We start from the raw sequence: 13,947 nt of genomic DNA on the forward strand, positions 1-13,947 counted from the left end.
AAACACGTTGCTACTTTAACAGGCCATTATAAAGCCTGTAGGGAGCCCTTGGCAGTAGAACCGAATGGAGGAGTGCTGTGTCTCCGCTCCCTGCTCTCCCTGGGTCCGCACCAGCACCAGCGCTGCCATTACGTGCGCCAACCGAACTCCAATATGTGAACCCACTGCGCATGTGCCAACCAAAGGCACACATGTGCACAGGAATCAAGATAGCGGCACCCGGCCTAAGGAACCCAGAATGCTGACCTAACAAGGTAAGTACTCACATTTTTGTTCTTGCACGCCCTGTATCCCTGTTATAGTTCGTCAAATACAACATAAACTGTGTAAATTTTTTTTTTCCCAAAAAATTTGGTCATATGTGCAGAGGAACATGTCGAGTAGATCGTGTACTTCATGGAAAAGAAAATTGTGAAATGTCGATATGGTCTGCCATGCCCAGTCATCATGCTATTCTCTTCCTGCAATGAACTCTAGAGTCGTGATCTGCGGTATCTTCAGTGTTGATAATTCTAGAAATTAGTGAGTATTAGGTAGTAAGATGAAAATAAAAGCTAATCTTGACCATGGAAGTAGCGGTAAAATGAAGCTTCACATATCCAAGTGAAAGATACAGGAAATCGAGCCGTATAATATGGCTCAACGTTGGTTCAATAGAATTGCTGCTAGTTTGTTTGATGGACAGCAAGCAATCCACCTGATGTGTGGATTGTAGAGGGTCATGTGACCTCTCCAGCCGGAAACTAGCCAGGAGTCACCTCACCTGCCAATCTATTTCAAGCCCTGCCCACAGATCAGTTCACTTAGTCATCGGCCCCTTTACTTACCTAATCGACTCCTGGGCCAGACTCTCCAACTTAATATCGTCCACTATGTGCGGACCATCTGTCTTTTCCTCTTCTGGGATGAACCCCAGCTCCACTCCTAGTTGTGAACCATGGGTGATGTTGGAGAGTCGTTGGTAAGGTGTGCGCAGACAAAGGGTTGGGAGCTGTGCATTGTTTGTCTAGAAATCACTCTCCCTAGTTTAGAGTAGTCAAGAGCTGTGCCTGCACTATATCAAGGGGTGGCGGGTATTGTATGTCCTAACTTGTTTGTCTATCTCCGAGTGGTTGCCAGTGTGTTGTATAATCTGGTGAGATTGTGTGTATTGCGACTCCCCCATGCATGTAAATAAAAACCACCGTTCAGCCAGCCTGTGTTCAGACCTTACTCTTAGGACTCATTGAACTTGTTTCTTCACGCACAACAATGCCAAAATGTTTTGAGAGTAGAGGGTGGTCACCAAAGTTAGCACATTACTTAACTTTAGATGATGTTTTTGTCCATTTAGGTCTGACCAAAAAAACACACACACCTTTAACGATATCATGAGAACCCAGAACCTGTTACAACTGAAGCGTCAACATTGTTAAAATGTAAAACTCCATAGCATTGATTTGTACAGGTTAACAATACCTTTGTACTGAATAAATAATGGCTAGGATAGATACTTGGAAGACCTCTGCTACTTTTCTTCCAAAGAAGACCTAGATATTTGGGATCTAAGACTGAGATCCAATTTTCTCTTCCAAGTGCTAGGATTCTGTAAAGAGTGAACTGGATGAGTTTTGTTCTCTTTTTTGGTAATTGTGTTATTTTAAGAAAAGGTTAGAAATACTGGTGACATGGTCTCTCCTCAGCAAGGGACAGAAGTGGAAAATTGCAAGCTAAATTTCAAAAGTGATTTGGATATTAAATCATATTCTGTCAAAGGTTATGATTTAAATATGAGATTGCTATGTGGTTCGCTCTAAAGGAGTGTAATCACAATGTTCAGAATACTCTTTATTATACCATTATCCTTCAACCAAGTCTGAAATGTTCGAGGCATGTGACAGTCAAAAATGCATTTGTCATCACCATCTATTTCTGTCTCATCTGGCATCTAGCATCAGGTCAGTAGATACATTGCCATTTGAGAGTGTGTATTCTTCATCATTTGTAAATAGTTGAGTAAATGATTCAACTAATCCTTTGTACTTCATCTTAAGGCTACAGTGAATAGCTGAACATTTTAAAATAGATTATTTTATATGTGTAGGACATTATGCGTTTAATAAATAAAAAAGCACCATGATTTGTCTCTTTCATGGATGACATGCTTATCATTGGGTTCTCAAGAAAAAAATGTTAATCACCCAGGAGCATTTCTGTGACGTTAAAAGGCAAAGGAGCATTTAGATTATGTAAAGCAGGCTAGGTTATTTAAGAGTCTGTGGTGGTGACTGCAGTCTGTGAAGCTCAAATAGAATGATAAAGTTAAAGCAGATATATCGTTATCTCCCGACAATATAACCAAGCAAGAGATGAGTAAGAAAAAAACCTTAATGAACCGAATGGATTGTTTTGTCTTGGAAATTATTTAAGGGAGGCGGCAATGTTGTAAGGTGTGAGCTGTCTTGATTTGAAAGATTATTTTATTTCGTATTTTGACAAAATGAGTGCACAAGTCTCCCTGACTACCTGTTTGGCTAAAATGTATGAAGGAGGTCATCTTGACTCTCAGAATAAAAGTGAGTCCATAGTTCAAGCAAAGAAATCATCTGGTGCAAATCAAAGCAGCGTGGCCAATAATCTAAGTACAATGGATGGGAAACTGAATCTTCTCAATGAAAAAGTAGATCAAATGGTAAACTTTCAAGGAGAAGTTCTAAAGAAGTTGGAGATTATGTCTCGAGACATGTGTGACTTAGAAAAGAACATTGTAATACTAAAAGCATTGAAAGGCACTGATCAAGTGGTGAGAGAGAAGACAGGTAATATTTGTTCCACGCCGCACGCAGACTGTTTCAGTCACTCAGAGATGAAGCCTTTATTCATGGAACTGCTCAAACTGGTTACATCGGTGCACGAAGGCGCAACAAAACAAAAGGAGAAGCTAGACGGCATAGAGAAAATGGTGTCAGCGGTCGATAAAACTGTGCATTTTGTGGGTGAAACCTTCAAAAATTCTCACATAATACAGTTTATACTTAAAGGAACAGTGCCCTGGAAAAAAGGAAGTCTAATAGAATTTTCAGAGGTCAGTCACTTAAATAAAAAGCTCTTATAAAAATGTTATAACTTTATAAATAGGCAATGTTTAGCATGGAAGTCCTATTTAGTACCTACACATTTCTTGTGCACTAATGGCTGAAGAATGTACTATATATGTCAAGCAAGAGGAGATAAAGGGAATCACTTTGAGTAGAAAAAGGGCTGTTTTTTATGCCAGAGTTAGGATTATCTTTGCACTTGTCATGTTTCAACATTAATGGAAAAGTCATTGTTATATTCTTGTATGAAATGGTGTTACTCATGCTGCAACTAAATTAATTTCATGGCTGCACAGTTGCTGCACTGCTCTAATCTTGTGTTTGGATGCCTTACATTTCATCAACTAATAACCGAAAAGAAAACCAGAACTTAACAGCGTGTTCCCAAAAGTTAAAAGAGTTAATAAAAAAGGACATTTCTTGAGGGAGGGACTATATTTAGCATGCCAGGAACTTTGAGATACAACTGCGTGCTTGAAAAAAAACTTCTGTTACAGGTTAACTTTGAGACGGTATTTAAACGATAGCATTGGTCTAAGAAAGAAAGCATTCAGTGAGATACTTGATAAAAGTATTGCAATGCACATGGCTTTGTCGTATAATAAACCAAAAACAAAATTCTGCAAATGCTAGAAATATGGAATACAACTGAAAATGTTGGAAATATTCAGCAGGTAGGCCACCGTCTCAGGAGCGAGATTAAAGTTGACAAAATTCTCTTGTGTATGATTAGCATGGTGGCTGCTATTTCATAGTTCCAGGTTTTATGTTTGATCTGAACCTAGATGCTGTGTGAATGGAGTTTTTAACCTTCTTTCTATGACCAATTGGGTTTCTCTGTGTGCTCAGATTTCCTCCATTTCTGAAAGATGTGATGGTAGGGTGAGTTGACTATACAGTAAATGAACTCAATCACTCACTGACAAAAGGCAAAGGAGGAAAAACCCAACACCCAACCCCAACCCACCAATTTTTCCTTGCAACCGCTGCAACCGTGCCTGCCTGTCCCGCATCGGACTTGTCAGCCACAAACGAGCCTGCAGCTGACGTGGACTTTTTACCCCCTCCATAAATCTTCGTCCGCGAAGCCAAGCCAAAAGAAAAGAAAAAGAAAAAAAAATATTAATGGATAAAAAGCATAGGAGAATTCAATGGCATGTGTGAGATAGATTAAGCTGCAGGGGTACAGGGGAATTAAAGAGGGGAAGTATACGACTAATGAGATTATTCCACTGGGAGCTGGCATGGTCTTGATGGGATGAATGGCCTCCTAGGCTATTTTAAGTATCCTCAAAGTATAAGATGTGACCATGTGTTTTTTTATATTTTTCTAAATTTTTTTTCTGAGATCAATCTCCATCCAACTTAGAACCAGCTGTACTTTGTTCTTTGATGTATATTAATATTGGATGAAGTTTCATTTTAGTTCTTCAAGTCAAATTTAATCAAACTAATGAACAACAGAAGTGGAAATCTATATAAAACATAGAGCAAGATTTTGTTTGCAGTTCCATCAAGTGCCATCAAATGTGTCTGTGTATCCTTTAAATTACTAACCAGCATTTTCATTTCTGTGTGCCAACTAGGGTACACTAAAGTAGCTCTTAGAAATTCCTGCAGCAGGTTTAACCTGGTGAAGAAACTATCTCTTCATTCATTTGAAGTGAAGAAGAATAGTTGTAAGGAACTAAGGTAACCATTAGTTAATTAATTATAATTGATTACATTTATTTAAAAATTGTAATTGTCTCAGTTTTGGAACAGTATAAACACTAAGGAATAATTACATAATTTGAATAGACATAATGCATTATATTTATTAATTAGAACTTCCAAAAAAAGTTTCTGAACATTAGAGACATCCAGAAAGAGTCCAATTTTTACAGCTTTGACAGCTAGCATGCTAGTGGCCAAGACTAACTTAGGCAGAGAAAGTGAATTTTTGTGGCTGGAGCTTTTTCTACCTTCCTGTCCTGACGCCTGCATGATGGCACTTATTTATGGAAGATCTGGTTGTCTTATTGACCATTGCTGCTGAGTATTCTTTTGGCATGTTATAGGATTTTGGCACAGAAAGCACTGTAGATAAACCTGGACTTTGCATAATAATCAGTGGCAAAAACAGGTGACGGTGCTGGATGAAATATTTTGTTTCGTATCTTTGTAGTGAATCTGAAATTCTTCTGCCATCCTCCTAGGATGTGCTCATCTGTCATATACAGAGGAATGAGAGACCTTGATCTTTCGTTTTGCACCAGCCATGGCACTTTCCGTGGTTTAATTTTTATTACTCCCCTGTCTTGGAAATGTATTGTTGGATGTTTGGTGAAGCAGCCAATGCTGTGATTCTTTAAAAGCGAATGTGTGCCCAAGGTTACCACAAGCTACTATAATTCTCTAAAATGACTGAACAGTATTCTCTGCAGTCTAAGCTTGCATAGCAGCGAAATGACTTTGCATATCTCAAGATTCCTTTATTGTCGTGCAATATTACACAAAATTGCCTTTCACCATCAGCAGAAATGGCTGGGCACCTCTTACAGTCAAAAAAGGAGAATCAAAAGAGAGCTCCCCCAGAGACTCATTTAAGGATTCTTACTTGTGCACTTTATTGATTTTTCTCTCTGTATTGCACAATCAGTTTGTTTACATTCATTATTTGTTTACAGTTCTTGGTTTACATATTTTATGCTGGGTGCAGTTTTTTTTTTGCACGCCAAATGATTGGTAATTTTGCCATGCCCACTGGAAAAAGGAATCTCAGGGTAGCATGTGATGCCATGTATGTACTCTGACAATAAATCTGAAATCTGAAAAAGATCTATCATGGATGACAAGAGGCCATAGACTCTTGTAGTGCATTACCCATACGTACAGGTGCAGCCTACACACAAAAAGAATAAAATTGCCACACAATATGTGATTAAAGAGGTAACTTTATATTCTCCTGGACCATTCAGGAGAAGCTTGACAATGGTAAGTGGCAACGTATGTGGTGGTCTTCTACTCACTACACAACTATTATTTTTTTATCCCCATAAAAAGGACAGCTGAGGAGAAAAAAAGGATACAGGAAGAGCAGGGATCTCATCAGTTTGCCTCTCTAAGATGAATCAGTTTTAATGCAATACCAGTAACCGCAATACTTATCCCACTTACCAGTGTTCCCAGGAAATTGACTGTCTCTTTGGACACAATGCCTGATACAAAAACCAAACAAAATAACCATTCCAATCTAAATTTACAAATCAAATACAAAAGTTACTGAAAATCAATGTGCAAAAGGAGTAAGAGGACAAATAGTACGGTAGCCTTTACAGGAAAGGGTTTGATTCCAGGAATGAGGAATTCTTATTGCGGTTGTATAGGGGTTTGCTGAGACCACACATATAACAATATATGAACAGTAGTTGTGATCTCATTACCTACAGAAGATGGACTTGCCATAGTGGGAGGGATAAAAGTTCAACAGGCCAGTTTCAGTGGGTGTTATATGTGGAGATACAAATTGTTTAGAATTTAGAAGGATGAAAGATCTCATTGAAACTAAATTATTAAAAGAAGGATATTTCCCCTGGGACTAGGGGGCTTGGTTTGAGAATGCTAAGTCACTTAAGATTGATATGAAAAGAAATATCTTCACTCAGAAGGTGGGGAATAAAATCTCAAACTCCTCACAAAGTGTAGCTGCTGGTGAGCCTTCTTCGTGATTGCATTAACATGGGCCTCCTGGAACACAACAGAGAGGGCCTACCACGGACCTCCACCCCTTGAAATGATAGAATGAGAAGAAGACGAAATGAACTGACCCAGTGTGTAAAAGTAGATGATACAATTTTCTTGTTTATTTTCATTGTGTGATGACATTGCTTAATGGGTTTATTGTATTGTATGTTGAACATTTAATGGGTTTGGAGGGGGGTGGGAAGGAGGGAGGGAAGGGAGGGGGGAAAAAGGGGAGAAAATGACACTGTATATTCAAGAGGGAAATGTTTGTGTGTATTTTGGTTATTATGGTTCATAGTGTGAAAAATAAAAATTAAAATAAAACAAAAAAACACATGGGCCTCCAGGACAGAGAGATGTTGACGCTCGGGAACTTGTTCTTAACCCTTTTCCACTGCTGACCCCTCAATGAGGACTGGTTCATGTTCTCCTGATTTCCTTTTACTGAAAATCCACAATCAGCTCCTTGGTTTTGCTAAAGTTGAGTGCAAGGATGTTGTTGTGGCACCACTCCACTAATGTAGTGGACACAGCCCAGAACATCACAGGCAAGACCCTTCCCACTATCGAAAATATCTACAGGGAACGCTGCTGTCAGAGAGCAACATACATTATCATAGGCTCCCAGCACCCAGCCCACGCTCTGTTCTCACTGCTGTCATCAGGAAAGAAGTGTAGGTGCAACAAGACTGGTACCACCAGACTCAGGAACAGCTGCTCCCTCTCCACCATCAGATTCCTCAACGACAAACTCAATCAGGGTCTCATTTAAGGACTCTTGTGCACTTTATTGATTTTCTTTTTTTTGCTCTCTCTGTATTGCACAGTCAGTTGGTTTATAGTTCTTTGTTTACATGTTTTACGCTGGGTACAGTTTATCTTTTGCACAACCAATTATTGGTAATTCTGCCGTGCCTGCAGGAAAAAGGAATCTCAGCGATGTATGTGACGTCATGTATATACTCTGACGATACATCGGAAATGTGAAATCTGAAATCTAACCCTCTACCAAATGCAGGTGAATTTTCAGGTTGCGTGATTGACCAATGACTGGCAAGGGCACACCAATTTTAAATGTTTGTATTATTTACCTATTTCTTTAACGTGAAATTTTGCTGGTTGTTTGGTCAACTAGGGCTTTTACTGTATTATTTTAGTGGTAAATAATTGCGGCCTGCTGTTGTGCAGCGAGACTTGTGGATGAAGCACAAAAGGCTGGTTTGCAGGTGCAGTCAAGAAAACAAATGGGACATCAGCCCTCACTGAATCAAAATCAGGATTTATTGAAGTTTTTGCAGCTGCGTCACAGTGTAAACATTCATATTATAACCATCTTACAACATCACTATAAATAAAAAAAAAAAATAATGGTGTGTTTCCAAATGGTTATATGGTTATATGGTGCATGAAAAGTAAGGCAGTCTATGGTTCATTGATTATTCAGGAATCTGATGGCAGTGGGGAAGAAGCTGTTCTTGTGCCGCTGAGGGCTCGTCTTTAGGCTCCTGGACCTTTTCTCTCATGGTAGCAGAGTGAAGAGGGCTTGGCCTTGGTGGTGGGGGTATTTGAGGATAGAGGCTGCTTTTTCAAGACACCGCCTCGTAAATGTTCTCGATGGAGTGAAGTCTGGTGTCTGTGGTGTCGCAGGCTAAGTTAACAACCTTCTGGAGTTTATTCTTGTCCTGAGAGTTGGCGCCTCCATACCAGGCAGTAGTGCAACCGGCCGCAATCCCCTACTTCTACAGTTCACCCGTAGAAGTTGCTTTGAGGAAATGATTTTAAAAGCAAGCAGGTTCTGCTGTAACTACACAGAGTATTGGTGACGTCACACCTCGAGTTTTGCATGAAGTTCTGTTCTTCTTACTTGAGAAAGGACCATGCTGGCTTTGGAGATGATGCAGAGGAAGGTCACCGTTGATTCCAGAGAAAAGGGGGTTAACCTGTGAAGCAAGATTATGCTGCCTAGGCCTATACTCACTGGAATTTAGAAGAATGAGAGGGGATCTTGTTGAATGTATAAAATCATGAAAGGAATAGATAAGATAGAAGCAGGAAAGTTATTTCCACCTGGTAGGTGAGACTAGAAATGGAGGACAAGGCCTCAAGATTTGCGGGAGTAAATTTAAGACAGAAATAAGGAGGAACTGCTTCTCCTGGAGAATACTGAATCTGTGGAATCTTCTACCCAAAGAAGCATTGGCCTACTCCAGCTCCTGTTGTGTCATCCAAAAGCCAGCCATACATTTGTTGTGGTGGCTCAGGTGCAGATGATACAATGGATTTGTCACAGATGAATGTGTCATGATTGCTGTCATTGACTTTTATCATCCACTCAGTTTTGTCACATACATGCAAGCAACTGAGGATGCTGAATTGCTATTGATTGCATGGGCGGAGAGGAGAACCGGCACCTGCACACCAAAGTTCATGCAGTCAGTTGCAGTCGGAGTAAGCATACGATCCTTGAAAAGTCAATTTTTTGAGCTATCTCTGCCCGAGAAGAGAGAATGGCGTGAATCTGGCTGTCTTTGAGAGAAAATCGATTGCTGCGCTGTCCTCCGTCCCTTGTAGAAAACTATAATTTGTCGTACATGTCTCCAATTCCAATCACCCAATGGCGATCTGCTTCTTGCCCTAAACAGGTGATATTTATGCAGATTACATTGTGATCCACTTTCTCTGCAATCTTCCAGTGGAAATTAACTGCACACAATTAAGGGTTTTACCCACGTCATTCAGTGCAATTCACAGCCAAAGCATGCAATCTATTATCCGCACTATGGTTGGCATTTCAGGTTGAGACCCTGCATTAGGACTAGGGCACTTGAGGTGTCAGAGTCTGATTACATTTTCCTCACTGTTGTAATGCCAACATTTTTGACTCCAGTCTGGCATTCTTTGTCTTTACTGATTAATGCTGCACATTGTTTGGCTCAGCTGAATATCTCCTAAGACCAGAGTTCTTCATTAGTTACTGGACCTTTTTAATCCAGTATCCTGGAATTCACACTATTTGCACATTGAATTTAAATACCGACAGGTCTAGCCAATATCAACTCCGTTCTTAACTACCATGAGAAAAAGGTGGATTTCATCTCATGGAAATTTCTGTTTGTAGTTTTGTGTTGTTTTTATGTAGTACTGTGGTCTTGAAGAATGTCATCTTGTTTTTCTACTGTGGCACTGTTTTGCAGGATAGTTTTAAAGCGACAAATAAAATCCTACTTGATCCAATTCACTGCAATGTAAAAGATCGCCAAATCCATAGTATAATGACAGTACCAGATGACCAGAACTGAATGCATACATGCACTACCGATTCTGGTGTAATGCTGGATAGGGCAAAAGGCATCCAATAGGTGCTGAATTTTAAAAGGTGGTTATTGTTGGAAGGTGATCAATGGGAAAAATGGAGTGATTGTTTCAAGTAGTTGACTTAGCAGCACAGCTGGGAAAATGAGGTAAACAACATTCAAGATGCAGAGAAAGAGGGAAGGAGTGAATGAGTTCAAAATAGGTCTATGATACAGTGGAAGTCTGGAGAGATTAAATGCCGAAAGGGTGAAAGGGACAATAATTCCATAATTAATGACAAATCACTCTTGTGGGCAATATGACTGGGAGAAGCAGAACTAGCTGAATTGACCAGAAATAATATTCTATGGCTGCTCAAAACAGGAAGTAAAAGCAGTTAATGCTGGATTTTTTTCAATTGTTGAACTTACCGCATCTGGGAAATTTGGGCATAGAGCATCTGTTCCATGATTGTTAATGGTAACTAACCTTCAAATTGGCAGTGCATGCTTGTAATAAGCCATAAATGTGTTCCAAGCCATGTTGATAAAGGTCAAATAATTGGCCAGCAGAGCTCATGCCAAGAATAGACACTTGCCCATATGTGGACCCGGTTTTTCCTGTGCACTGTGTAAAATGGGTTCTTAAAAGCTTGCAGACCACAATTAGCAAGGCAATCTCCTTCACTGTGGTTACTTCAATGTGGAACTGCAGAGAGGAATAGAATCCCTTGAAACCCCACATTTGAGGAATGTTGGTCCACACCTTTTCCCAATCATAATTGCTGCTCTCTCCAATTAACAATGATCCCTTGATTACTAGAAGCAGTTATCAGCAATTTGATTTGCTTTCACCAACTGCCGAACCTCACTTAATGTCATTCCCATCCAAGACCAAACAAAGTTTATCCATCTCTAACACTCCTCCTCCTCCTCCTCTTGGATACCCTCCACTCCAACTAGTTTCCTGCTCGTGACCTTTTCATCTCTAAATGCTGATGGGACAGGTTGGCACTGCTTCCATCTATCCTTTAATTGCTCCTGTTTTACTCTTCTTAATCCCATCCCTTGTCCCCTGACATCTCTCTGCCAGCTTCTCCACCACTCCTACCTTTACTTGTCCAGTATCCTATCACTTCTTGGGCCCTCCACAGTCCCTCTCCCTTCATTTTATGCTTGCTATCTCCCCTTTCCACTTTAATCTCATAAAGGGACATGGAACATTGACTGACCATTTCTCTCTATGGATGCTGCCTGACCCGATCAGTCCCTCCAGCTTTTCTTCATTCATTTAAGGTTCTAGCTTCTGCAGTCCCTGCAGCAAGTAAGAATTTTGGTGCATATTGTATTGTCGAGGGTCATGGCTGTCACGTGACACCACTGCTCATTTACCTCTTCGGAAGACACTACCTGCCTATCAGTGCACACGTGACCATGGCCCCTTTAAGTACCCTTGCACTTTGCCTTTGGGCATTGGCCTTTGTAATCAATTAGACCTTTCTGTCACTGAACCATTGGTACCCTGTAGATTGCCTGGGCTGGACTCCCCAGCCCTCTAGTATTATAAAGGGCTAGTACTATAAAGGGCTCTAGTACTATAAGCCCTCTAGTACTATAAAGTACTATAAAGAGGGACCACCCTGCTTCACTCTAGGCCAAGTACCATTGAACGGCGCTGGAGAAATCGTTTGGTAAGGTGTGCACCGGTAAAGGTGTGCGAGCATCTTAGTGTCACGAGTAGCATAGAGCTGTGGTTGTACTGAGCCAAGAGGTGGCGGGTATCGTATTGGTTCTTCTTTTCCTTGATTGCATGTATCCGCACTGTGTACTCTAGTTCATTGCTGAGCCTTATCCCTGTTGCAATCTTCCCACATGCGTCTTCTGTAAATAAAGTCATTTACCGTCAGACTGTGTTCAGAGTCCTTGCTTTTGAGCTCCATTGAATCTGTTCCCTCACTCTCAACATGTGTGTACATTGTACTTGCAGGTGTGAGAATAAACTCATTATCTTTCCACAGTGTAAAGTTGGAGGATTTCTTATATTACTTAGTGCTTGTTGTGCTCTCATGTTGTCAAACTTTCTTCCTTAACAGGCAAAGAACAAAGTTGAAGAGAAAGATGCAAAAGCAAAATGTGGATTTAGCAACAGAGGAGTTCAAGTAAAGATAAGCAGAGAAGTGTATGAAGGTACAGAGTTGTACTCGATGTCTCTGAGAATTGGGGAGCAATTGTAAGTGAGATGTTGTGCATTTTGGCATCAAAGATGTTCAGATGAAGCCCTGTGCAGGTGTGTATTAGACTAGAGTCCTTGTGAGTGCTGGGTTCTATCACTATACATGCCGGCCCCATGTCTTTCAATGCAGTTGTCCTTTAAATGTGGAAAACTTGGTCAGAACTTATTTGAATATGAGCCTGGACCCATGATATGAACTAATTAGTATCATTGATTGGATCAGGAATATGTTACAACATCTCACAGGAAGCCAAAACCACCAGGTGCCTGTATAAACAATGAAATCTTAATATTGTAGTTTGTCAGCAAAGAAAAGCATCTGAGCTATTTATGTCGTGTTTATAATAGAATATATTTGAGGTTAATTTGGCTACAACAAAATAAATTGAGTATGACAGTTTTATAAACATTTTTAATCAACAAATAAGGTGCAATATATATTCATCCAGCGATAATTTTACTGCACTAAATGGCCAAAGAGGTGCCAAAGAGGGATGGGCATGTCCCCATTGCCATCAAAATAGCATTAAAAATGCAATTTACTTCTAAGCTAAAAATGTTCCAAACCCCAATTATGTCTGTGTCATTGAACTAATATTTTATACAGAAGCCTGTTAGTGATTTCGATAATACTGAAGAACTAGAACCCATTCAACCATAAACATGTTTCAATATACAGCTGTCTCTTTCATTCTTTTTAACTACATTTGTAAATATCTTTATTTTATTTTATTTTTTTTAAATATGGCAGATTTGAATGGAAATCTAATGGTGATGACGAAACCATTTATAGTTTTCACACTGGTTAACAAAAATAGCAGTGCAGTATAATCTTTATTCAGTAATTAGAACACTATAGTTTGTTTTAATGTAATGAAATTAAGTTTTTTGTTTGTTTAAATTCTTTATTCAGGGGACAATGAACGTAAAGACATCCAATCTTGTGGACAGAGCAAGAAACCTAAAGATGAGCACATAAATGCAGACAGCATCTTTTTAATTGAACCGCAGGCAAGGTTTCATTGTAAGGCAGGAAGATCACTGTGTGAGCCCTCGGACACTGCAGCCAAACTGAAAGATTTGGGAAGCTCTGAATTTCAGGGAGATCCTGTCATGACAAATAAATTGGGAGTAGCCAGCAGTGAAGAGGCACGTTCTCCGACGAGAAAAGTGAAAGAGGTTCCTTGGGAAAATAAAGCATCTACACAGAGTCATAAATCGACAGAAGACCACCAGAAAGGCATGACTAAAATTAGTACTAAGAATGAGGAATATCATGTTCAGAGAACTGAAAGAAGTCATGGAAAGGAAACCAACCAGATAAAGCCTGCATTAATGGTAGAAGCTCCTGAGATCACTCTGGATATCGGTCAGTCAAAGTGTGATGAAAGCTCAACATTACTTCCAGAGAGGTAATAAATAAAGTCCAGTAACTTGATCGATTCTGTGCCTTTAACTTTCATATGTATCCTTTTATCCCACCTCGTATCTCTAAAAAAACTCGGGTTAAAATTTAAAGTGTCAAGCAAAAATTAAAATGGAACACGTCAGGTGCATTAAAAATATCAGTTATTATTTTTATTATTGGGACTTCAGAAATAGTGTCATAATGTCTTAA

At 39.7% G+C, this 13,947-nt stretch overlaps 1 protein-coding gene across 2 annotated transcripts in view; it reads left to right on the top strand.

The window, feature by feature from the left end:
- mylk3 (myosin light chain kinase 3) overlaps window positions 1–13,947 on the top strand; it is a 67,326-nt gene that overhangs the window by 17,736 nt on the left and 35,643 nt on the right. The window contains exons 1-3 of one of the 2 annotated variants that reach the window (XM_069901691.1): window positions 2,286–3,064; window positions 12,190–12,283; window positions 13,243–13,741. In XM_069901691.1, coding sequence (XP_069757792.1) covers window positions 2,480–3,064; window positions 12,190–12,283; window positions 13,243–13,741 — 1,178 coding nt within the window. In that variant the 5' untranslated portion in view covers window positions 2,286–2,479. Of the gene's footprint in view, window positions 1–2,285; window positions 3,065–12,189; window positions 12,284–13,242; window positions 13,742–13,947 lie in introns of those variants that run through there. The other variant, XM_069901692.1, reaches the window with a different exon arrangement.

The sequence above is a fragment of the Narcine bancroftii genome, chromosome 10, assembly GCF_036971445.1.
Source record: "Narcine bancroftii isolate sNarBan1 chromosome 10, sNarBan1.hap1, whole genome shotgun sequence".
NCBI lineage: Eukaryota > Metazoa > Chordata > Chondrichthyes > Torpediniformes > Narcinidae > Narcine > Narcine bancroftii.